This window comes from Trichosurus vulpecula, chromosome 3 (genome assembly GCF_011100635.1).
Source record: "Trichosurus vulpecula isolate mTriVul1 chromosome 3, mTriVul1.pri, whole genome shotgun sequence".
Lineage (NCBI taxonomy): Eukaryota > Metazoa > Chordata > Mammalia > Diprotodontia > Phalangeridae > Trichosurus > Trichosurus vulpecula.
The window spans coordinates 161,519,633-161,546,006 of NC_050575.1; the positions used below are offsets into that span (position 1 = coordinate 161,519,633).

The 26,374-nt window shown below is 46.1% G+C and overlaps 1 protein-coding gene across 1 annotated transcript; it reads right to left on the reverse strand.

Annotated features, from left to right (window-relative positions):
- Nucleotides 1-181: 181 nt before the first annotated feature.
- CIZ1 (CDKN1A interacting zinc finger protein 1) lies at nucleotides 182-25,022 on the reverse strand. The gene is made up of 16 exons (XM_036752799.1): nucleotides 24,872-25,022; nucleotides 24,234-24,342; nucleotides 23,413-23,528; nucleotides 12,886-13,043; nucleotides 11,545-11,680; nucleotides 10,554-10,620; nucleotides 9,795-9,853; nucleotides 8,864-8,937; nucleotides 6,431-6,613; nucleotides 5,228-5,358; nucleotides 4,495-4,582; nucleotides 3,603-3,716; nucleotides 3,282-3,449; nucleotides 2,587-2,656; nucleotides 2,022-2,143; nucleotides 182-645 (listed from the first exon to the last, which is right to left on the reverse strand). The coding sequence occupies exons 2-16, from the start codon at nucleotides 24,338-24,340 to the stop codon at nucleotides 310-312; spliced, it is 1,929 nt and encodes a 642-aa protein (XP_036608694.1). The 5' UTR covers nucleotides 24,341-24,342; nucleotides 24,872-25,022; the 3' UTR covers nucleotides 182-309.
- Between the last annotated feature and the right edge of the window lie 1,352 nt (nucleotides 25,023-26,374).

The window sequence follows — 26,374 nt, forward strand, 5'->3', positions numbered from 1 at the left end:
CCCTGGTTCCTTCTAATTCAGATGTTGTGATAGAAGTTAGTCCCTGGATCCCCATCCAGTGAACTCTCCCCCCAGCTAACTAATACTAATGGGTACACTTCTTTCTGGGGTGTGGGCAAGTTGGAAGGACACGGGAAAATAGCCACTGAACCTTTGTCCTAAGGAACAATTCACATCACAGTGAAACACTAAACCACAACTCTTTATTGGTCTCTGAATAAAAACAGCAGCTTCTCTTCTTCCACTGATCTAGTTAAATGTCCCCCCCAATGACTTGTCTGCTGCCCAGCTGGCTCCCCCAGGGCCCTCCTATCTTGGCTTGTGACGAGTAGAGCGGCGGCAGGGCTCGGGGGCTGGCACTCTGCCTTTGGCTGTAGTGACCACTTCCTCTCCCTCATTTGGCTTCCTGGTGCCAGGCTTCTCCCCACCGCCAGCTTCATTGGGGATCTGGACCCCATCTGTGTTGTCAGCATCACTGGGGGCGTCCAGGCCCCCTGACTTACACTCAGCTCCTGGGGGCTGGGCCGGCTCCTCTTGTTGCTCTGAACCTGAGGCTCCTGTCCCTTCCCCTGCTAGGGTGTTGAGGGGCTCACTTTTTAACTTGGACTCTGGGACTGGTCCAGGGTTCCGCGCTGCTCTGTATCTCTAGGAAGAGGGAAACAAGCATTATCACTAGCCTGAGACATTCTTTCCTTATGTGTGACATCTGGAAGCTTTGAGTTTCTACCTTTGGACCTCAGGGGCAGAGAGAAGGTAGAGACAGCTGTGGAGAAAGCTGGAAACCTGTCTTCTGGGCCTGACTTGACCTCGGGCGTGGCATGTGAACTTCGCTTACTCACTTAACTTCGGGGAGCCTCAGGTGTCCCATTCCTACCTCCTAGACATCCATAGGCTAAGTTCTTGGGGCACAGTAGTCATTTCTAGAGAATGAAAGGATCATATGATCATACATCTAGAGCTCAGAGTGTGGAGCTTGTGTTAGACTTGGAAGTCAGAAAGATGTGAGTTTGAATCCTGCCCCCAGCACTTAATGAGCTGTATCACCCTGGGCAAATGAGGTAACCTCTCTGAGCCTCGGTTTCCTTATCTGTAAAATGGCAACAGTGGCACCTACCTCAGAGAATTGTGGTGCAGATCAGATGAAATAACATGAAAGCGCTTTGGAAACCTCACAGTGCCTTTCGTCCAAAGCCTTCCCCATCATCCCAGTGAGGAAAAAGAGGCACAGAGAGGCTCAGGGAATCAGGGGACCAAAGCTCCCTGGGGCAAGATCCACTTTTTAGGCAGCTGCCACCCAGGCTTGGGACCTAAGCCCCTGCAGGTGGAAGCCTTCCCATATGTAACACCAAAAGCCAGGTGGATCAGAGAAAGTGAGGGTAACCTGTTTGTCTAGAACACTCTGTTGCTGGGTCTGACAAGTGGAAAAAAACTGGACTCAGACTGCACTAAGGCCATGAAGCTGTTGGCTCCAGGCCCCCGACTCTTGTCTCCACCGCCCACCCCTCCACCCCTACCTAGAGAATGAGCAACTTTGGCAGCAAAGAAAATAGGAATCTCCCTCCTTCCAATATCTCCAGAATCAGAGGGTTCCAGTCCCTCAGTTTTTTACCCCTCAGTTCTTGCTTAAAGCTAAAGGGACTGGGCTAGGTCTCTGTCTCATCCTCATTTATTCCTCTCTCATGCCTCTGAAGCCAGGGCTGTGCAGCTAACCACTACGGAAGCTGGATCAGCACCAGACGAAGCTTACTACCCCAAGGTCAGGGGCAAAGTCTGGAACTGTTGCTGAATCTGAGGCAGTGGAATGGGCTCCAGGGGTTGATGAAAGTTGCTGGCCTAGAATAAGATCCTCCCATGGGGACTGCATGAGCCCATCCCTAATCACTAAGCCTGATAGATGGGGGTGAGAAGAAAGGAAGAGGAGAAGAAGAGATTCAAACCCAGGCGAAGACACAGGACAAAGATGGGGGGGGTGGGGAGCGGTGGGGATGAGGATGGGCTGGGCAGCTAGTGGAGGGTCTAACCTGAACATTCTCAAAATGCATCAGGGACTTGCAATGGGCAAGTCGGGCTCCTGAGCTGCTGTGGTAGAATTTGTGGCACAGCCGGCAAAGATAGCCCACCACAGGTACCAGAAAATCCAGGCCTGCAAAAGGGGAAATGGCAAGCATCACTGACTACTCAATGAGATCCATGTTTCCTCCCTTGCACCTCCCCCTCCTCCAAAAAGGTAGAAGTCTCGGCTCTGAGAATTCCCAGCAGGTGGCAGGATAGGGTCTCCCTGGGGCCATATACTGTGTATAATAGGATACAGGGAAAGGATCAAAGAAAGCTAGGCATGGCACAAGTCTTCCTGTAACAGCAGAGGAAACCTAGAGAGTTTAGGGTTTGAGCCACGTGTAGGGAAGCTGCAAAACCTCTGGATCTGAGTGAGAAGGGCCGCCATGTTGCTTTAAGGTCAATGCTTTCCCACAGGTCAATATGATACACTCAGCTCCCAGAACTTACCTTCCAGAACAAAGCCCAGAAGGAAGGCCTGGCTAAGGTGAGAGCAGAAGCTCATTGCTCAAGATGGGGAGAATGACTTACCATACGTCTTGTCAGGAGAGTATTCCTCTGGGCCTTTCCAGTCATCTGCAGACACTTCCTTTGGCCCCACCTGGCAAGAATGCTTGAGTTGTAAGGGGGACAGCCCCTGCCCTGTTTGGATCCCATTCACCATCACTCAAACTAGACCCCATTAGGCTCTAGGTTTTTCTTAATCAGAACCCCAGGCCTTCAAGTGAATCAAGCTCAGCAGCCCTTCCTTTGTTCCCAGTGATCTGTGTGTGTGTTGGAGGGAGGGAAGGAGATGGAAAAGGAGAAAGAGGAAGAGTCAGTCTGGGTGACTAGACATGTATGTTCCTTTGGGCTGTCTGTAAACACCAGAAGTTACAATGTAGGCCTTGGAAGTATGTGGGTAGGAAAAAATTTCAGAGGGCTGCTCAGAGGAGAAAAGCCAACATCCCACCCACTCCTTGAAATTACACAGCAACCCCCTTGTATGGATGCTTCCATTTCCTGCATCTGTCCCTTTTTCATATATGCCCTCGTCTCCCTACCTTCACATCACAGGACCCTAGATTTACAGCTGAGAAAGACCTCCGAGGTCATCTGTCCACTCCTCGTTTTTTCTTGTCCCCCACCCCCATTCACAGATGAGGAGGGGAGGGCCAGGGCCTTTAAATGACCTGCCTGCCCAAGATCACACAGGTGGTGCCCTTTGGGCATGATTTCCCTGGTACCTGCTTGGCCTCCTCGCCTTCTCCCACTGCCTCGCTGCCTTCTTCCTCTTCTGCATCTTCCTCCTCATCTTCTTCTTCCTCATCCTCTTCAAAACAACCTACTGCATCCACGGTGATGAGTTCCTCCGCCTCTTCAGGACTGCCTGGCTCCTTCTCTCCAAGCCGTGCCTGCCAGAAAGGACAGGGACCCCTTCAGCTCTTGAGGACCCCAGCTCAGCACAAAGACACCAGTGAGTGGTCCTTTCCCAGGAAAGGGGCCTAAATTAACTTCTCCTTGCCCCAGCATCTAGGAGGAAAAGAGGCCCTTTCTCCCTTTCTTACCTCCTTGGCTTTTTGCTTGTGTTCCGGGGATTTCATATGTTCCACAAATTTTCGGGGAGTCTTAAAATGGCGACTGCAGGCGGTACAAAAAGGACGGAGGGAGTGTTTGGCCAGCTAGGAGGAGAAAGGAGAGGCCTCTTAATATCTCAGGCTGTGGGGAGGACTGATCCCTTACCCTGGGCCTAATCTGTCAAATTCCACTAACGCCAGTGCCCACAATCCTCTCACCTGTTTTCTCTTCCAAATATGTGGTCCCAGGTGGACCTCCCAAACTTATTAGCAAAACATTCTGATGCACTGTGCTCCAAACTAAATGCTTTTCATGCATTTAGACACTAAAAACTGCTCTCCACCTAGGAGACATAGCCAATAAACACTGCTCGAATTTGGGACTGGATTTGGTCAGAAGGATATCAGACAAGGCAAGAAAAAAGAGCGGGAAAAATCCACAAAGCAGAGTCGAGAACCAGAGATACTGAGAGCAAAGGACTAAAGCAATTTAGGGACTGTATAGGGCAAAACTAAGCCTACCAGCAGTGGCCCAGATCATAGTCATAGTTATCCCATAATATCAGATGTTAGAATAAGCAAGCTAAAAAGATTACATCATCTAATCGAACCCGCTATTTTTCTTTCTAAACAAATGAGGAAACTAACATCCAGAGGAGTGATGTGGACACACAAGGGACCCTTGTGAGCACCCCTCACCACACGCAGGCCACATGCCTCTTCTCTGACAAGTGGGAGGGTTCTCTCCCCTGCCACCTATCCACCCGCTGTGCCAAGGAAGGCTGCCGAGTACAATAACAGCACAGTCTCTTTGGGCTAGGCCTGTGTCCTCTTGGCAGCAGCCCCTGGAGGCCTTCCAACACAGCAGTTCTGAGCCTTGTACCTTATGCTCCTGGGTCCTTCGATGCTTGATCAGATCTCCCAGGAAATGGGTCTGACAGGTATTGCACCACCGTTGGGACTGGGGTTCCCTGAAGAGGCAAAGGCAAGTTCAGGCCCAAGAGGGGACAGGGCAGTGCACTCCCCCCTTCTTGGACTTCCCTGGCTACCTCAAGCCCATACCAGCTCTTTTCCCTCTCCCCTGGAAAGCAGCTCAACACTGTGCCTGCTCCATCTGGAAATATAAAGGCTGAGAAGGGGTCACCACTGAGGTCTATGAAGTCAGGAGTAGCACCAGCATGGGAGTGGTCAACAGATCCCCAAACATTAAGGGGAATGTTCATTTGAAATTAGAGCAAGGTAAAGTTAAGTGCTCCTTGGTGCTTCAGTCTCCTCACCTGTGAAATGAGGGAGCTGGACCCAATGATCTCTAAGGATCCTTCCAGCACTAGCCCGGGAGTCTAACCCAAAGGAGGGACTCAGGATCTAGGGTAGGGAGATACCTTGGAGATTATCTAGTCCAACCTCATTTTACACATGAGGAAACTGAGGCTTCCAGAAGTGAAATGGCTTGCCCAAGGTCAGACAGACTTGCTGATGGTGGGATCGACCCTGATGGAAGATGATGTTGAAGGGCTGGCCCTACCTTCCTGCCTCACCTCCGATGCTTGGCTTCTGGCTGCCTGTGACCATACCCCATCTCTTTCAGGAGCCTACCAAAACTGCCCTGCTCTTACCCATCTCTTTCCGCAAGGGCACCCTGTTCCCGATTCGTGGGCAGCAAAGACAGGAGGCAGGCGTTACTCATGTGCTGAATCTCCCCAAGCCGCTGCTGATGCTGGAGCCCGGCCATATGGGCCTGGAAGTTCTGCCATGGGAGGGAATGCCAGCTGTGGAGTTAGGACCTGACTCTGGGCCAGAAGAGAAAGGGCAGCTGGGAGAGGGACAGGACCTCAGGGACACTGGGGTCAGAGCTTAGGAGGTGCAGCTGTTAACCTAGGCTGGGATAAAGCAGGGGTCCCTTAGAAGGCACTGGGACGGTTTACCTTGGAGGGCCTAATGAGCATGGCCTGGCAGACTTTTTCTATCCTCTTCCAAGGGTCAGGAAATAAGGCACATTTTTCAAGTACTTTAAGATTTACAAAATCACTTTCTTAATCCTGTGCACAATTATCTCCATTTTATAGATGAGGAAACAGAGGCTCATGAAATTAAATGACTTGCTCCAGGTCATGCTACTAGTAAATGAAAGACCATTAGATTCAGAGCAGGAAGGGAAGGGACCTTTAAGGTTCTCTGGTCCAATCCCCTCATTTTACATTTGAGGACATGGACTCAGGGAAGTTAAGTGACTTGCCCAGGGTCACACAAGCAATAAGTGACAGAGCCAAGATTTGAACCCAAGTCCTCTAACTCCAAATCCACTTTTCTTTCCATCTTTTCTGACTCCAAATCAGGTATTATTTCTTCTACACACTGTTGAAAGGTCTGAGCTTCTGAAATCACCTAGGAGTTTGGCATCCTGGGACTCTTGCTCAGGCTATTTTGGAGAGCATCCCGGTCCAGAGAAACTTGATGGTGAGACTGCAGGGCTTGGACACAGGTGGATAGATGTATGTGACCAAGAGGTGACAAGGAGAAGAGGCAGGCCCTCAATGGAGGATCAGAGAACCTGGTTTTAAGACTCAATGGTAACTAGTCTCATGACCTTGGGCGAGTCATTTGGCCTCTGAACCTCAGTTTCCTCTTCTGTAAAACTGCAATAATACCACCTACCTCCCAGAGCCACTGTGAGATATACTAGGTGTGACATTCTGCTAACTGCAAAGCCCTGCTGCCCCTGTGTAGGAGCCATGGTGATTATCCTACCAGGCAGAGGCAGACCCCATGGGCACCCTCATGCCCATTTCTCTGGGTACTTCCTGCCCAGAGGCTCTTACCTGCTGGTTGACGCAGTTAATCTTGCAGATGTAACAGAAGAACTTTAGGCCAGGCTCTGGGCCAGAGGCTGGAGTGCTGCCATCGCCCAACCGTGGTCCAGGCTTTGGGGCAGTTGTACTGATGGCTCGGCTTTCACTGCGCTGCTGGATTGTCACCTTCAGAGAGCTCCCTGAGCTCACCATCTGGATATGAGAATCACCAAATGCAAAAACACAAGAAGGGGAGAGCTGAGTCCCAAAGAAGGCAGTTTGCCTGAGGTCACATACAGACTTGGTGGCAATGCTGGTACTTAAAACCCAGTGAGGGAGACCAGGGAAATAGAAAAGCAAGGGTACCTTGGTGGAGTGAAAAACAAATGGGGGCCCCCAAGTGTGATCTCTTGTACTTGGTAACTGTGGTCCCCCAATCTCAGGCTCTGAAGTTTCCCCATCATCATCCTAGGCACCTTCCTTTCCTATTCTTGTTCACACTTCAGCCACACATCCCTTCTCTTTATTCTCTCCTATCGCCATACTCATTTGGATAGTAATGGTATAGGGAGAGGCCTAGGATGGGATCCATGAAAGATGTGCAAAAGTCCTGGATCTGCTAGGACCTCTGTGTGCCCTATTTTTAAAAACTTTTACTGACGTTCTTTTTTTTAAACATTAGTCACTTCCCACTGACTCCTCTGACCTCCCCCTGCCCCAACCAAATACAGGTCTCCCTTGCAAAACCTAAGTATTATCAAGCAATACAGAACAAATCAACACAATGGACATATCTGATAATGTCTGTCTCTAGGCCACGAGCTCTCTCCTGAGTGACAAGAGACACCTTTCCCCATCAGGCTCCTGAAGTCCTGACTCAGGGACTTTCTAATCCTGCCCCAGGAGGGCAGGTAGCCCTCTCTTTCCTGACAAACAGGTTCCCAATCTCAGAGTCATCATTGACTCTTGCCTGTCCCTCACTGCTCACATCCAAGCAGTTGACAAGTCTTATTCATTCTACCTTCACAAAACCTCACCCATTAGGAACCTCCTAATCTATCTCCCCGCTTCCAATCCATTCTCCATACAGCTGCCAAAATAGGTCCAACAGACCTATAGGTGTGACTTCCTCTGCTCCAGAACCTCTAGTGGCTCCTTAGGGCCTCCAGAATAAAATATAATCTCCTGTGCTTGGCTTTTAAAATCCTGGCCCTAGCCTGTCTTTCCAGGCTTACAGAACATTACTCTTTCACATACCCTTCTTTTTAGCCCAAATGGCCCAGCTGCTGACTTGCTGTTCCCCAAAACATAAAATTCCACTCCCAATCTCCAGGACTTCATACAGGATTTACCCCCCCCACCCCCATTCCCTCCTCTGAGCCAGCTAGGTGCACACACAGTGGATTAAGCTGTGCACTTGGGAGTCAGGAAGCCCCAAGTTCAACTTCAGAACCTCGGACACATAACTAACTATGTGACCCTGGGCCAGCAACTTAACCTCTACCCTAGTTTCCCCAACTGTATAATGGGGATAACAGCACCTACATCTCAGGGCTGTTATAAGGATCAAATGAGACAAGATTTGTAAAGCTTTTAGCACAGTGACTGGCACGTAATAGGTGCTTAATAAATACTTATTTCCTCCTTTCCTTCCCTCATGTCTGAAGTATATTCCCTCCTCACCTCTAGCAGCCATAATGTCTAGTTTCCTTCAAAGCTCACTTTTCTTCCTCCCTCCCAGTTGCTAGAACTCCCTCTCCTTTCCTTGTTTGTTTCCTTCTCTAACTCAGTTGAAACTGTGTTATTTCTCCCTAATAGAATGTAAACTTCTTGAGGGCAGGGACAGTTTTGTTTTTGTCTTTGTACCTACCCTCAGCACACAGCACACAGCAGGCTCCTAATATTTGCTGAATGAATCTTGAATGAACTCAGACAAGTCATTTCTCCATCTCCAGAATAGAGAGTATAACCTGCCCTGCTGACTGCCACCTCACAATGCTAATGTAGGACTCCAATAACAAAATGGATGTGAAAGGGCTCCCAATAGTTAAAAGCCCAGTAGGGATGCTCGAGACTGTTTATTTTTAGACAGGAGAACAGTTGCAAGGGATTATCATCATAAAAGCATTTCTAGCTCTTCAGGCGAAAGGTATGGTAAAAATACCTACCTCCTCCGGCCCTCACATCTGCACAGCAGCACTTCCATATGCCTGATCTTATTTGAGCTTCACTAACACCTTACAAGGGAAGCAGGTCAGGATTGTTCCCATTTTATAGAATAAGAAACTAAGGCTAAGTGTCAGCACCGTGAAGACTAAGAGAACTGGCTCAGTTCGCCCCCACCCTGGCATTAACATCCTTTCCCCCAGCCTCACCAGGGTCCTGGTGATATACCAGCCTGGAAAGCAACAGCTTGGCACCCACCCACCCTCACTTCTGCTCAGCCTGGTTCTACCCACTCACCACTTCAAGGCTTTTGGGCTCCTCGGGGACTTTCCAATCCTTGCTGGTGTCTTGGGGGTCTGCTTCTGCCGCTTCTGAGAAGTAGAACAGTCAGCATGGCAGGGAGACTGTCCCTTGCATGTGACCGGCATCCCCCTGAACGCACCCAGGAGCATGGCCCCAGGCACTGTTTCTCATCCCTCCCCATCACACACAGTGAGCAAGGTCTCCTGAGAGAATGCAGGATGCAGAGAGAGGCAATGCAGCCCCCAAAGACTCTGGAGCTGGGGGGGGGGGAGGCATCCTTTCTGGCAGCGAACAACCTAGACGTAGGTAGAGCCTGCCACCCTTCTCCAACAGCAAGACTGTCTGAACAAGACCGGGAGTGCCAATGGAATTGAGCTCAGCGGGAGGCAACAATGAGATATGGCAGCCAAAAAAATTAGCCTGACTTAAGGCTGTACCAAGGAAGGAATCCATGGTTCAGGCCTAGAAGTATCCATCCTACTCAGACTGCCTCCAGAGACGTGTTCAGTTTAGGGCACCAGATTATAAAAATAATAAGGTAAAGAGCATCCAGAGAAGAGTGACCAGAATGGTGAAGGGATGGCAAATACTTAGCAAGGGGGAAAGATGACTCTGAGGGGGCACAGTAGCTGTTGTGTGACAGGGGCTGGATGGATTTGAGCTACTTGGCTCCTGAAGGCATCACAAGTGTAAGGCAGGGGAGTTGCAATGAGGTAAATTTAGGCTTAAGGTTAGGAAAAAGCTCCTGACGATTCATGACCCCAAAATGGACCAGGCGGCCACAGCAGGGAGCAGGAGGTCTGGTCTTCAGGCAAAGATAGGGTGACCACTAGTTAGGGAATTCTTGTATAGGTCAGAGTTAGACTAGATGAACTCAGAGGTCATTTCCAATTCTGCAATTCTGACATCCAACCCCAACACTCACGCTCTTCTTTTTCTGTGGTCAGGCCAGTCTCCTCCTTGGGGTCTGTGGTATCTTCCACACTAGGAGAAAAAGGAAGACAGCGTTAGGTCCACTAGAATAGACATAGTCACAGCCCTGGTGAGGAGGGAGGGGCCTTGAGAGATTACTCAGTCAATTCCTCATCAAAGACCAAACCAAAACTATGTAGTAAGAGAATCTTTCAGAAGAGAAAAGTTTATACCTCCCTTCAGCCACCCATTTTGAAACTTAAAAACAACCTTGTCAAAAAGTCCTCTCTCATAGCCAATCTAAATCCTACCACTGCTATTTAGAAATTGATTCTTTCAAAAATTCACTTTGCTCTTAAGTTCACCATGGAATGGGTGAATGGCCTATGCCATTCCTGAGCTCAACCCCCTTTTATTTATTCAATGTCAGAGGTTTAAGAAATAAAGGATCAGATCAGTCCAAGGATAAAGGGTTCCTTCTCCTATAAATTTTGAATTTCTTTCTCTTCCACCTCCAAGCCTGAAGTCAGACCCTTTCTTGCCCCAATATTAGAGCTGAGGGAGGCTGCACTGACCTCTTTTGGCCACTAGGTGAGAGTCAGATGCCAGTTCAAGAAAGCCAAGACCAAAGCGGAGCTGAAATCAGTTTGCCAGCTCTGTTGTCCTAGTCCAAAGGGATGAGAGCAGGCCTAACATCCCTCCTTTACTATTCCAATCCCATCTGCCCTCAGGAGAAGAGAGCAGTCAATCTGGTGATTTCAGGACATGTTACCTCTTAAGTCTCTTGGCCAGAGGCTCTGAGCTACCATCATCCCTGGGGTCAGGGGGAGTCTGTGGATCTGTGGAAGAAAAGGCCAGAGCAATGGGTTGGGCTGGGGAGGGAGAGCTCAACAAGGCAGTCAAGTCTCTTAGTCAACAAATACTTCCTAAGCAAGTATCTACTGTACACCAGCCATCTGCTAGATTCTGTGAGGAATACATAGGTATAAGGCCGTCTTTGCCCAAAAGAATGAAGGCAGTGTCCATGAAACATTTTAAAAAATACAAAGAAGGAAGCTCAGAAGGATGCAAAGACAATCAGGGAAGTGTTGGTACTCCTGTAATAAATTCAATATATACATTAAAAAATTTTTCGTTTAAAAAAATACATAATATAAAGAAACCCTTACATAATTAGGGTTATAGTCTCATGTGCAGCCTTCTGTTGTTCTTTGTATACAGAAATGTTTGTTTATAGACATTTATCAAGTTATAGTTTGTTTTAAAGTGAAAAGGGGCAATCTTTGTTCTTAATGGGCTTACAAAGACAAAGCTAAGCAACCATACATAATAGAGGTTTATTAAATTATCCGTTGGTTGGTAGACCACTGGTTTAGCCCCTGCTACTGCCCTAGGATTCTGAGTCTTGGGATCCCAGATTTAGAGCTGGAAGGGGCCTAAGAAATCATCTAATCTAAATCTTTCATTTTAGGGGTGAGGAAACTGAAACCCAAAGACATGAAGCAATTGCTCCCAGGACACAACGGGAGTTAGTAGCAAAGCTAGTGTTGTAACCCACATCCTCCATTTACAAATCTCCTCTCAAGTTCAGAGTTAGGGGGTGGACTAGGCAATAAGCTCCTCAAGGGGAGAGGGTCTTATTCATCATGAGTCTCCTGTACTCACCACAGTGCATTATATACAGCAAGCACTTAATAATGTTTGGAATCTACTTGCGTAGGATGCTCCTTTCTGCTAGGAAGGGTGCCACCCTCCCTCCTTACCTTCTGGCAAGGTGGTCTGTGAGTCAGCCTCCTCCTGGGAGGACTCTGGAACATCTATCTTCTCATCCTCACTGGGTGTCTGTGATGAGGAGCCCAGCTCCACATCTTTCTTCTGGTCAGGACCCTTCAGGGATTCCTAGAAACAATTACTCAGCCTTAAAACCAGGCGCTTCCCCAGTACCGACAATACGACCTGGGCAAGTGGAAGAAAACAGCCTTGGGCACCTAATCCTTGGGAGCTAGGTAGCAAAGTAGATAGATTATTGGTCTTAGAGTTGTAACAACCTGAGTTCGAATCCAGCCTAGGATGCTAATTGGCTATGTGATCCTAGGCAAGACACTTAAAACTCTCTTAGCCTCAGATTCTTCATCTGTAAAATGGGGATAATAAATAGCACTCAGCTTACAGGGCTATTGTAAATATCAAATGAGAGAAGATACATAAAGTGCTATATAAATGCTATCATTATTTTATATACACACACATTTTATTATTATTACTCCTGCAGGGCCCTGGCATGCCTCACCCTCAGAAGGTCCCAGGAAAGACTGGCTCTTGCATTTCTAAAACCTGGACTGCCCATGACTTGCAAGGAAATGTGTTTTGCATGACCACACATGTATAGCCTTTGTCAAATTGCTTGCCTTCTCAATAAGGGAGGGAGGGAGAGAATTTGTAACTCAAAATTTGCAAAGGGAATGCTAAAATTGTTTTCACATGTAATTAGGGAAAAAATTAAATTAAAATAAATAAAAAATCAAACCCAGGCTGCCCCAGATCCAGGCTGAGTAGAGAAGGCTTACACTCTGTCTCACATGAGGGGTAGAGACTTAGACCTTGCTCCTCAGCCTCCTGTTCCTTCTCCTTGTCTATCCAACCTTCCTCCTTCCTAACCACTCCCTTATCACCCCTTCCAATGGCTCCTTTCTGATGTGGCAAAAGCTGAAGGCGCTGGCCTTTCTCCAGCCATGTATGGATCAGGGATTTCCCTTTTAAGAGCTCTGATGTACAAGAGGGCCCCTTGCCCCTCCAGATTTGGCTCGCCTAAAGGTCAGTCTCTGGGAGGAAGCTATTATAACCCTTTTCCATCACACATCTCTGGGCCCTAGGAGTCAGGCCTGGAAGGGACCTCTGGGACAATCTAGTCCAACCTTCTTATCTTACAGAGGTGAAAACTGAGGCCTAGAGAGAAGTGACTTAGTTACTGGCAGATCCAGGATGAAACCCAAGTGGCTTTCTTCTCAGCCCAGTGTTCTCTTCCACTAGTTGGAGTATACACTTGTGCCCCCAGCCCTCCAAGGAAAGGACTGCCCATCACCACATCCCTGGCTTCTGCTTACCTTTCGATAGCCCCGGTTCTGCCTCTGGAAAGGGAGCCCTGGGAAGCCTATGCGGGCGGGTTTGAGTGAGACACTGACGGGTGGAGGACCTAGGAGGGAGTGTCGAGTAGCCTGGGGGAAGAAATGCTGAAGGCCAGGAGCGGTCATGTTGAATCTGCCTGCTGACAGAAAGGAATCACAGCCAGTTTAGGGAGACCAGGGTCTAAGGGTCAGGCTCCCTGAAGGACAAAGATCCAGGATACGCTTCTCCTGGAGGCCAAGAATAAATCATTTCAGACTCAATTCCTGTCCCCAGCCTGTCTGTCCCTCTTGTTATCAGGGCAAAAATGGAACAGTAAAGGCTACTTAAAGGTTAAAAAAATGATGAAAGGAGCAGGAATAAGGCTGAGGAGGCACTCTAAGGAAAGCCTCCCTGGTGGTGGTGAGAGGTTGGTGGACCGGCTCCACATGCCACTGGGACACAGCTAGGAGAGGAGCCACCTTTCTCTCCCACTCACCATCTGGTCACCTTTCCCCTAGCTACCCGAGGAGATGGGGGGGTGGGGTGGGGAAAACTTTATCTCCTCAAAGCAATTACTAAGTGACTCACTCCCTGTGCCTGGCACAAAGGAAATGACAAAAAAGTCTTGCCCACTAGGAGCTTTTCACACTTAGTGATACCAACCCAACCCACCTGCTACAGAGCCTTATACATAGTAGTCTCATAATAGAGACTTGTTGAATGAATAAGACATTCTTGTCTCCTTCTCTACCACAAAAGCACTCTTTGACCTTGGAGAAGTCACTCCCCATCTTGGAGCCCCAGTAACTACCTCTGTAAAATGAGGAGGTTGAGGCAGATGATTCCTTCCAGCTCTAATGTTCTATGGTTCTGATTTCCATGAGCAGGTTGGAAATTCCAGCTGGTCAGACATGGGCTTACCTTCCCCTCCCTTTTGTCACAGGTGATGGGTCATGGCTACACCCTGAATTTTTCATGCAGGTATTGAAGTACACCAGGAACAGGTCACCCAGAGATCAACTTCTCAGATGGCAAGCTTCCTTCTCCACTCCCTTCCCACAGGCAGGAAGTGATAGACGTTGAGAGGGAACCGAGTACAAGGTACGGACTCAGCTAAGCTAGGCAGCTACGTGGTGCAGTGGATAGAGTGCTAGGCATGGAGTCAGGAAGACTAGAGTTCAGATTCAGCCTCAGACGCTGGGCAAGTCACTTAACCCCTATCTGCCTCAGTTTCCTCAACTATAAAGTGTGGATCATAATATCACCTTCCTCCCAGAGTTGTAGTGAGGATCAAATGAGGTAAGATTTGTAAAAGCACTTAGCACAGTAGGTACTTAATAGATGCTTATTCCCTTCCCACTCTCCTGACTCCTATACACATCCACTTGCCTCCTCCAATTTCTGGAAAATGAGTATTAGGAGCTCTCCTATCTCAGCGGCACTGTTAGGCTGGAAAGGACAGAGAGGGGAAGGTGGAATCAGTTCTTCAGGTAGGATAACCAAGGCACAGGACAAGGTAGCGGGAGAAACAACTGACCCAGAGTCTCATAGGTAAATCTGGACCAAAGGCACATTCAGAATCTCCCAGGTATTTTGCCTTGAACATGTTAAGATGGTCTTAGCATCTCATGTATGTAAAGAGCTTTGCAAACTTTAAAGCACCATAGAAATGTCAGCTATTATTGTTATTTCAGTGACCAATCAAGCCCCATGCTTCGTTAGGCTCTTCTAAGGTTCTTCTAATTCTAGACCCCTCTCCCCCAACATTACACTGCTGATCTCCTCCAACCCACCCCACCCCACCCCTTCCACTTCTGCTAGACACTCTTTCCTCTCTAGGTATTTTACCCCTCTGCATTCTAGATTTTTTTTTCTACCTGTCTGGCCACTCTTCAGGTTGCTTTGTTAAGACTGCCCTATCCCACTAAACCGCCCACCCCCACCCCTCTAGCTTTGGGTCCCACCAAGACTCTCTTTGTTCCTCCTTTCTTGATCTCATCAGCTCTCATGGGTTCAATGATCATCAATGAGTCCCAGCCCTAGTCTCTATATGCAAGCCCTCATCTCTCTCCTGAGCTCTAGTCCCAAATCACAAATGCTTTAGGGTTGCAGTGTTTTAGAGCTAATGGGAGGAATCTTGGAGGTCATAGTTTTAGAGCTATAGGAAGGAACCTTAGGAAGAAACCTTAAGAGATCAACAGGTCTGATCCCAGGTAAGAAAACAAGGTTGGAGAGGTTAAGTGACCTGTCTAGGGTCACACAGGCAGTAAGTGGCAGAGCCAGGATTTGAACCCAAATCCTCTTCTTCCAAATACAATGCTTTTTCCATGATACCATACTGTTCTAACTGGATGTCTCATGTTCCTTAGGCATCTCAAACTTGACAGGTCTAAAACAGAACTCCGTGTTTCCCCCCAAACTAACCATTCTTCCTAACTTTCTTCTTCCTGATGACAGCCATGCTGATCCTTCTAGCCATCCAGGTTTACCTTGAGGTCATCTACCAGTCTTCCCCTCTCACTGTCCAGATATAAATAGTTGCCAAGTCTTATCTAGGATAACCTCCAAAAATGTTTTCAATATGTCCCATTCCTCCACAAAAACACCATTTAGTCCAAGTCCTCTTAACCTCTGCTCTATACTTCAGTAGCTTTGTATTGCTCTTTCTACATTGAGTCTTTATCCTTTTTCCTCCTCTCTCACTTTCCTCTTTCCTCCATGCTTCCCACAGCTACCAAATTTGTATTCCTAATGCACAGGTCCAAACATATCACTCCCTCTGCTCGAAAAGGCCCCGTGTCCTATTACATTTAGGATAAAATTCCAACTCCTGTGTTTGGCACTTAATGCCCTTTACAATATGGCTCCAGCCAACTTTTCCAGGCTTGTTGCATGTTCCTTCCTTTCATGCATTCTATATTTCAGCAAATCTCACTGCCCACTAAACTGCCATTCCATCCCCTGGCTCCCTGTCTCTGCATGGTTGTCCCCCATGCCAATACTGGTGTTACTCCTTATTTCCTCCTTTTAGAATTCTTAGCTTCAGAACTCACTATTTAACAAAAACTGCTGGGAAAACTGGAAAACAGTATGGCAGAAACTAGGCACAAACCAACATCTTATACTCTATACCAAGATAAGGTCAAAATGGGTACATGATTTAGATATAAAGGCTGATACTACAAGCAAACTAGGAGAGTAAGGAATCGTTTACCTGTCAGATCTATGGAAAAAGGAAGAATTTATGACCAAACAAGAGACAGTGAACATGGTGAAATGCAAAATGGATATTTTGATCACATTAAATTGAAAAGTTTTTGCACAAACAAAGCCAATGCCATAAAGTTTAGAAGGGAAGCAGAAAGCTGGGAAACAATTTTTACAGCCAGTGTCTCTGATAATGGTTTCACTTGTAAAATATATAGAGAACTGAGTCAAATTTATAAGTATACAAGTAATTCCCCAATTGATAGTCAAAGGATATAAACAGTTTTCAGATGAAGAAAGTAAAGCTATCCATAGTTATGAAAAAATGCTCTAAATCACTATTGATTAGAGTAATGCAAATCAAAACAACTCTGAGGTACTACATCACACCTAGCAGACTGGCTAACATGACAAAACAGGAAAATGATAAATGTTAGAAAAGATGTGGGAAAATTGGAACACTAATGCATTGCTGGTGGAGTTGTGAACTGATCCAACCATTCTGAAAAGCAATTTGGAACTATGCCCAAAGGGCTATAAAACTGTGCATACCCTTTGACCCAGCAATACCACTTCTAGGTTTATATCCCAAAGAGATCAGAAAAAAGGGGAAAAGGACCCACATATACAAAAAAATTTATAGCAGCTCTTTTTGTGGTGGCCAAGAATTGGACACCGAAGGGATGCCCATCAATTGGGGAATGGCTGAACAAGTTGTGGTATACAAATGTAATGGAATATGTTGTGCTAGAAGAAGTAAGGAGCAGGCGAACTTCAGAAAAACCTGGAAAGACTTTTACGAAGTTAGGTGAAGTGAGCAGAACCAGGAGAGCATTGTACATAATAACAGCCACATTGTGCTATGACTAACTTTGATAGACTTGGCTCTTCTCAGCAATGCAAGAATCTAGACAACTCCAAAAGACTCATGATGGAAAATGCTGTCTATATCCAGAGACAGAACTATGGAATCTGAATGCAGATCGAAGGATACTATTTGCTCTCTCTTTTTGTCATTTTGTTTTGTTTCTTTTTTCTTGTGGTTCCTCCCATTGGTCCTAATTCTTCTACACAACATGACTAATATAAAAATAGGTTGAATATGAATGTATATGTAAAGCCTATATCAGATTGCATGCTGTCTTGGGGAAGGGCGAAGGAAGGGAAGGGAGGGGGAGAAAATTTAAAACTCAAAAGCTTACGGAAGTAAATATTTAAAACTAAAAACAAATAAATTTAAAAAAAAAAGAATACTTAGCTTCCCTCAAGGCTCAAATTCTCATCCCCCCACCTGTTTCAGGAGTTCTTTTCCTGACAGCCCTTTTTCCCACCCCCTTGAAATTATCTTTTTTCTATTTTGTATTTACTTTTCAATAGCAATAGTTTCCTTTTGGTTTTTGTATTCTTTGTGCTTAGCACAGTGGCTGGCACATAGTAAGATCTCAATAAATACTTATTGGCAGGTAAATAACAAGCATTTATTAAGTGCTTACTGCTCCAGGTCCTGTGCTAAGAATGAGGGATACAAATAGAGGCAAAAAGATAGTCCCTGCCTTCTAGAAGCTTACATTCTAGTAGAGAAGACAGTGGAAAGCTGGGGATATAGAGGGGGTTAGGGGGTACCTCCTCTATAGAGGAAGGTAGCAAAGCCCAGAGCCCTGAGAGTCACAGTTACAGCTGAGAGGGCAATGAAGTATGGCCAGCCCTGCCAAAGAAACTCCCCAATGGCAACATAGTGGGGGATACTGCTTGCCAAAGGCCTTTTGATTATATGTCCCTTGAAAGCAGGGACTGTGGCTTCAGCAACTGAACTTATTAAGCACCACTACAATCCAGCCAAACTGGTCTTCTTGTTCCTCACATAAGATACTTCATTTCCTATCTCCATGCCTTTTCCCTGGTCACTTCCCCTGCTGGCATGCATTACTTTCTCATCCCTGTCCCTTAGAATCTCGTTTCAAATTTCAAAACTCAGCAAAAGCACCCCTCCTTCATCTGGGGTGCTTCACTTGGGATCCCCAGATTTGTTTATTAAGTATTTCAAGATGTGTACTTCGATATAATTAGTTTCCTTTGTAATCTGATGCATTTTATTGTATGCATTTAAAAATACTTCTGAGAAGGGGACCATAGGTTTTATCAGACTGCCAAAGAGAATCCTTCACACACACACACACACACACACACACACACACACACACACACACGAAGATTAAAAACCCCTATTTTACATGAAAACTTTGATCCACCCTGGCAGCTACTGCCCTCCCCTAAAAAAATTACCTTACATTTATTTTGTGTATATACATATATCTCCCTTTATATATAGAATGTAAGCTCCTTGAGGGCAAGGCCTATTTCTTTTTTGTCTTTTTATCCCCGATGCTTGGCACATGGTAGACTCCTAATAAATGATGTTGATACAGAGCACTGTGCTAGTGCTGGAAACATACAAAGTTTAGATAAAACCAGGTCTTACCTAGTAGGGGAATATGAGACATACAGAGATACATAAAATACAAAATAATATATAAGAAATGCATTAGAGAAGTGCAAAGCCAAATGTTTTGTGAGATCCAGAAGGGAAAAGCCATTACTCATTTGGAGATGGGGAGAGCAATTCAGGGGGGAAACTCCAAGGAGAGGACAGCATATGAGGTAAGAATTCAAGATTCGTAAGCCCAAAACATCACTAAGAGCTTGTTAAGTGTCAAACCTACAGGTTTTGACAATAAAGACATAAGACAACAACTCTAAAAGTACTGTGTGTTCTTACTAGGCACTAACTCATTAAATTCCTGAACTTTTCACTCTTCCCTCACAGGTGGAGACTTGATACGTAGGCTTGTCAAAACACCAGCCACCAACTACTAGGGTTAGGGCCCCAAAGTTCAACACTAGATCCCCTAAAAGTCCTTAGGAGAATAACAACCATGCTAAGGAAATTGTGCTATGTGGACAAATGGCATATTTCTGTGTCTTAAGAAACAACAAATGTGAAGAATACGGAGAAACATAGAAATACTTTTAAGAACTTACGCAAAAAACCAAGCAGAACAAAAAAAATATACACAATGTTTACAACAATGTAAATGGAAAGAACAAAAAAAGAAACCATGTAATTATAGTGATCGAGCTTGGCCTGAAAGAGATGAAAACATACCCCTTCCTCCTGTCATTAGAGAGGTGAGGAGCTATGCGTTCCCAGTGTACATCCTATCAGACTCAGCTTGTACTGGTGGTTTTTGTGCAATAGCCTTGTTTTCTTTTATCAGCTTCCTTTCAATTCTTTGTTGCCAGGGATGGCTCTCTGGGGTAGGGAGAGGGAGGGATATATTTGGAAATGAAGGTCACATGAGAACAAAAAATAGCAATAAGAAAAACTTTAAGGATAAAAGATACTCACATTTATATAGTACTTTAAGGTTTGCAAAGAACTTTCCTTATAATAACCCTCTGAAGTAGATGTTATCTTCATTTTACAAATGAAGAAAACCATAGAAATAAATGGACCTTTCCTTAATATAGTAAGTAGTATTCTTTAAATCCAAGAGGAAACACATATATGTAAAGGAAAAAGGTTAGAGGCTTTTCCAGTAAAATCAGAGGTAAAGTAAGGATGCCCATTATCACCACTACTATTTAACATAGTGCTAGAAATGCTGACTATAGCAATAAGACAAGCAAAGGAAGTTAAGGAAAATGAGGCAATAAGGGAATAGGCAAAGAAAAAACAAAATTGTCACTTCTGCAGTTGATATGATGGTATATTTATAGAACATATAAGAGAAAGCTGAAAATTAAATTAAATAATTAATAACTTCAGCAAATTTATAAGATATAAGACTAATCCACATAAATCATAAACAGTGGTATATATAACTAACAAAACCCACTAGAATGGAATATTCCATTCAAAATAACTATAAAAGCTACAAAATATTTGGAAGTGTATCTACTAAGATTCACTCAAGATTTATATCAATCTATTTATAAAACGACCTTTGCAGAAATACAGATATAAAGAAACTAATTGCTCAGACAGTTTACACCAATATAATTAGAATAATTTTATAATAAGAATTAAAATACTACATAAATTATTTATTTAGTCCTGTACTAAACTCCCAAAAGAGTATTTTATAAAGCTGGAAAAAATAATAATGAATTCATATGGAGAAACAAAAGGTCAAGAATCTCAAGAGTAATTTTAAAAAGTGGAAAGAAATGGAATCTACCAGTACCAGATCTTTAAACTAGACTACAAAGTAGTAATCATTAAAATGATTCGATACTGGTTTAAAAAAAAAAAGTTGATCAGTGGGACAAATGAACTACACAAACATACAGAAGGAGAGGAACCCAGCAGCTTAGTGTTTGATAAACACAAAGATCCCAGAAAGTAGGATAAGGACTCACTATTTGTTAAAAACTGTCGGGAAAACTGGATAGCAGTCAGGTAGAAATTAGGCTTAGACCAGCACTTCGCACCACATACCAAGATAAGCTCCACATGGATACATAACCTAGATATAAAAGGTCACTTCATAAACAAATTAGAGGAACAAGGAAGAAATTACTTGGATCTATGGATAGGAGAGGAGTTCATGACTAAACAAGGGTAGAGAGGATTACAAAAGATAAAAATGAATAATTTTATTTACATAAAATTTTAAAAGTTTTTTGCACAAACAGTCCAATATAACCAAGATCAGAAGGAAAATCTTCACAAGTTTATATGATAATGATTCTCTCATTCCCAAGTTACAGAAGAAAGAGCCATTCCCCAATTGATAAGTGGTCAAAGGATATGAAAGAGCTCTCAAAGAAAGAAATCCAAGCTATCGATAGCCATATGAAAAAATGTTCCAAATTACTAAAAATGAGAGTAAAGCAACTCTCAGGTTCCACCCTGCATCCATCAGACTGGCAAAGTCAAAAAGGAAATGACAAATGTTGGAGGGAAAACAGGCACATTTATATATTGTTTCAGGAGCCATGAATTGGTCTAGCTATTCTGGAAAGCAATTCGGAACTATTCCCCCCAAATTACTAAACTGTGCCCACCTTTTGACTCGGCAGTGCCACTACCAGGTCTATACCACAAAAAGATCAAAGAAGAGGAAAGGGTCTTATGTGAACAAAAATGTTAGTTCTTTTTGTGGGCCAAACACTAGAAACTGATAGTTAAACAAATTATGGTATAGGAACGAAATGGAGTATTATTGCGCTACATGAAATGAAATGGACAACTTCACAGAAAACCAGAATGACCTCCATGAACTGATGAAGTAAGCATAACTATAACCATCTATACAATGATAACAACATTATAAAGAAAAACAACTTTGAAAGACTTTAGAACTCTTTAACACTATGATTAGCCACAAGTACAAAAGAATGAAGATAAAACATGACACTAACCTCCTAATAGAAGACAGGAAAAAAGGAAACATTTATTAAACACCTACTATGTGTCAAGCGCTTTAGGAATATTATCTCATTGATCCCCTCAATGACTCTGGGAGGTAGGTACTGTTATTATTCGCATTTTACAGGTAAGAAAACTGAGGCAAACAGAGGTTAAGTGACTTGCCCAAGGTCACACAGCTAAAAAGCATCTGAGGCCAGATGTGGACTCAGGTCTTCATGACTCCAGGTCTAAAGCACTCTCTACTATAACACCTAGATATCTCTAATCATACACATTCATGATTAACATTCTCACCCACCCCCACAACCCCACCCTGCCTAGAATATCCTTTCTTCTCTGTTATCTCTTCCTGTCCTTTAAGACCAAGTTCAGGCTCCATCCCTTCCCTGAAGATTTTCCAGACAGACCCCTTTCTCCCTACCCTTCCACCCCTAACAGTGTCCAAAAATTTCTCCATCTCTGGAAGGATAAAAACAACTCTAAGGTTCAAGAAACACTTTACTTACACACATTATCTCATTTAATCCTGACAATAACCTGATGAGGGGGGCACTACAGGTATTACTCTTCCATTTTTACAGATAAATTAACTAAGGCTCAGAAAGATTAAGTGACTTGCCCTTGACCACAATGTTTGTGAAAGGACTGGATCCCAAACTGTGCTATACCGTAACACTTACAGTCACTACCACTCCAATGGATCTCTAAGCTCAAGTACATGGGTACCTTTCTTCTCCCTAGCTCATCCTTCCTATCTTTCACATTTCTACCCCTATTGGTGGTGGCCTCAGTCAACCATGATCTCTAGGCTTGGCTAAAGCCAAGTTTTACCGGACTGCTCAGCCAACTCTTCCCTTAGTCCTAAGGTTTAGGACCTCCTCCTATCTCCATTACCAGTTCTGGAGACAAAATCAAATCAACCATTATCACTTCTGGAAAGGGTGTGTCAATCTATGGCTTCACTCCCCCTTCCCAGTAACTTTCCAAACCTAAATGTCACTCCCTTGCCAAGATTCCCCTATTAGTGTGGGCTTCTCCAATTAGAATTTAGCTCAAAAAGGGCTGGGATGGCCTTCCCTTCTGTATTTATTCATATCCCCAGTGCTCGACACAGAGTAAATGCTTAATAAAGGTTCTTTGTTCATTCCTGCCCATGGCACTCATTAGACATTTAACAATAAAACAAAGCAGGAAATATCTTTTTGCATACATGGGGTGTCACCCCAAATAAATTGTTTGTTCCTCAAGGGCAGGGAGTATTTCCTATCCTTCTTTGTCCCTCCAGAGAAAAAGAAACAATCTTCCCATAAGGCCAAGCAGCAACTGGAAGCTTTGACAGTAATTCACAGGAAATGATTTGCCATCTCACTAATCAATCCCTTAAATCTACCTACATCATGAAGAAACCCTCCAGAATTGCCCACAGAACCAATGCTATAGGAATCTGGTAGCAAAATATCCAGCTCAACAATGACTTTATAAAACAAAATGCTTTCTGCAAGTCACTCCCATTAAATAACACTTGACTGAGGGATTTGAGCTTTTTACAATTCTTTAATCCAGTGAAGCAGCAATAGCCCTAGCTCCTTTCCTCTGCTTAAAACTCCACATACACAGAAAAGGGTTGGATCACTCCTTCTCTCCTCTTAGGTTCTGAGAATCAATTCAGTATGGAAAGGATGGGCAAAGTCGACTGTTTCCTCTCTAGCTCCTGGCATTCTGGAAATGTAATATCCAGCTATAGTTTAAGAAAATTTCATGACACTCATACAATGTGGAGATCCTGAATTTTGCCTGGAATTGAGGCTCTACTGAGAACAGCCAGAGCAACAAACATTCACAGGGGCCTAGAAGAGGGGCTGGGATTGGGCAGTAGGGTTTGTACCTTGCATGTGTTGCATCAGCAGGGCTCTCTGCAGCATGGGGTTCGAGTTGAGAAGGGAGGCCTGACCTGTGGCACGGAGGTTCAACATCTGCTGCTGCTGCTGTGGAGAGAGCCCCCTGTGTACAAGGAGGGGAAAGGGTAGGAGAAGATTTCTGTGGTGATCCTCAACAAACAGACTACCCCTTCTCTTCCCAGGAGCTTTTAAGGCTCCTCCCTGCAACCTAGCAGAGAGAAAAGCAGGGCAAAGGAGCCCAATACCTTTGGGAAAGGAACAGAAAAGTTAGGGTGGAAGTTCAAGAACCAACTTGGTACTAGGAAGGTAGAGTGGATTCAGTTCTTCCCATTCATTCCCTGCAGAAAAGGGCCCATGCAAGGTCATCCCCAAACACCAAAAGGTCAGTGGCTCTGAGCAGTCTGTCCAATGAAATTATGATCTTCGAGGAAGGACTGAATGGGGAGTTGGAGTACAGAGATTAAAAACTTTGTCCCTGGAAGGCTTAGCCCGGGGAGGTTAGTACTAGGCTAGGTGGGAAGCCTAGGGAAACTTGGGGTGCTGGACTAGCAGAAGGTGTTTGGCTGTGGAGGCAGGGTAAGGCACAAGGGATTGGGCCCAGGTTTCTAACACGAGAAATAAAATCCTGGGGCTTCCAGGAACAGACTGAGAATCTTGGACTATCATGCAACACCCCCATTAGACGAGAAATCAGCCCCAGCCCCTGGAAAGCTGCAGAACCAAGATGGGTCTGGGGTTTTCCGGGCTAGCCCCGCCTTCTCGGGCCCGGGCAAGCTGGACATCCCCAACCTCGAGTGATGGCGCTCACCGGCCTGCGGAGGGCGGCGGCGGATGCTGCTGCTGCTGCTGCTGCTGCTGGATGAGCTGTTGGATCTGCAGCAGCTGCTGCTGGAACTGGTGCTGCTGGCTGAACATCGCTGTGGGCCGGAAGGGGTGGGGGCGCATCAGAACCAGGGGAGCAAGAGAGGGCGACTAGAGTGTCCACCCGAACCCTACCCCCTGCTTCAGCCTCCTACAAAAGCACAGCCCCCCACTCCCCAATCCTTTCATCCCCGCCACCCTCAGAAGCCCTTCCCCAAGTTCTTCCAAACCCTTCAAGCTCTCCATTCCTATTCTTTCAAATCCCCCTGATTCTAGAACCCCAGCAACCCATTCTCAACTTCCCCGAATCCCAACTCCATTCTCTCCACCCCACGACCCCCTATACCCAGTCCCGCCAAATTCATCCTCGCCCTCCCACCCGCAGCCCTCCGCAAGGCTCCTTGCCCCACCCCCAAGGTCCGATCTGCTTCCCAAAGCATCCTTGTCTCCCGCAAAGGGACAAAAAAAGAGTGGAAAAGGGCAAGCTCGAAGAGGCGAGCAGTCCCGAAATCGCAGACTCGAACTGAACCCCTCCCTCATTCCGCCCCCTCCCCCCCCCCCCCCCGTCCTTCCTAAGGGACACACCGGCCGGGACAACTCCCCTGCTCCGGGCCCGGACTCCTGGGTCTCCGTCTAGCCCGGCCCGGGTCCTTCTCGGCCTGGGATCCCAGCTCTCCTTCCTGTCTCTCCCCCTCCCCAAGGTACAATCCGCAGCTAGGGGGAAAGAGGCGGGGTGGGCGGGGGAGAGGCAGGGGGCAGCTCCTTCAGTAGGCCGGGAGGTCCCATGGCCGCCGCGGACCCTCCCCTTCCCCTCCCCCTCCTCCTCTCTCTTGTCCCTCCCGAGAGCTCACGGGGAGAGCTTGTGGGGAGGCGGCCGCCTCACCTACCTCCCCGGCTCCGAGAGGCTTTTCCTGCATGCTCCGCGGAGCGGGGGGGAGGGGGCGCGAAATTAAAGTAAGTCAGGGACCCTAAAATCTCTGATACTCGATCCACAGGCTCTCCAGATCTCTCCAGAAGCCCGCCTCCCCCGCCCCCTTCACCCCACCTTCTTAATATGCCTTAGGGAAGGGGGAGGCAGGAGCCATCTGCTCCCGGGAGGTGGGAGAGAAGGGGGAGGAGGAGTAAATGGCGGAGGGAGAGCAGCAGATGGCCACAGGCGGCTCGTTCCGCTTTCCCAGAGAGTTCTCGGTACCTGGGGCAGATGGCCACGGTCTGACTAGGGAGGAGGCAGGGCCTCAGTCACGGGCCGCTTGGCCCCGCCCGGTGACCTGCCGCGGTCAGGTGGCGGAGGGAGAAGCGCATTCGGCCGGTTCACCCACCTCCCGCCCCGGTCCCGCGCGCACGCGCGAGGACACACGTCTAGGTCCGTGTTTGAGTGTCGGTCCGTGTCTCTGTATCTCTATCTCTGTTTCTCATTCTGTGGCAGTGTGGCACACGCACACGGGCACACAGAGTCTGTTTCTCTCCTGTGCCTCTCTGTCTCTGTCTCCATCTCTCTTTGTCTGACTGTCTTTCTGTTACAGGCACTCAAAGTGTGTGTCACTGTTTCTCTGTGTCTCTATCTCTATCTCTGGCTGTCACACGCACATGCACGCGCACACTCACCGAGTTTGTCTCTGTCTCTTTGTCTGATTCTCTGATTGTCACACTCATGAGCGCGCACACCGACACATACATAGAGTCTATCTCTCTGTCTCTCCTTCTCTGCACTCACACATATACACACACATAAAGTTAAACACAGTCTCTCTCTTTGTCTCTGTCTCTCTGTCTCTGTGTGTGTCTCTCTCTCTCTCAGACACACACACGATGGCAAAAGCCTCAAACCGAATCCCCCAGAAGGCCCTTTCTAGGGGAAAATAACGTCGGCTTAATCCTCAATATTGGCACTAAATTCTTGCTCCGGCACTATGTTTTCCAGCCAAACGGATTTATTTGCTAACTTGCTGACCTCGAAAATGTGATGCTGTCTCTTCAGTCTCTGTGCTTTTCTTTGCTGTTCCCCTGTTCCTGGAATAGATTCCCCCCTTACTTCTACCTCCAAGAACCTCTAGCTTTTTCCTAGTTTAGCTCTAGGGCTACCTCAAA

Bases quoted from the DNA above. Each gene is read 5' to 3' on its own strand.
- CIZ1 (XM_036752799.1), bottom strand. From the start codon at position 24,340: ATGTTCAGCCAGCAGCACCAGTTCCAGCAGCAGCTGCTGCAGATCCAA. The intron at 13,044-23,412 runs GTACAAACCCTA...TTCTGTCAGCAG, and splicing joins GCTGATGCAACACATGCAAG to GCAGATTCAACATGACCGCT. The intron at 2,657-3,281 runs GTACCAGGGAAA...CATTCTTGCCAG, and splicing joins AAGGCGAGGAGGCCAAGCAG to GTGGGGCCAAAGGAAGTGTC.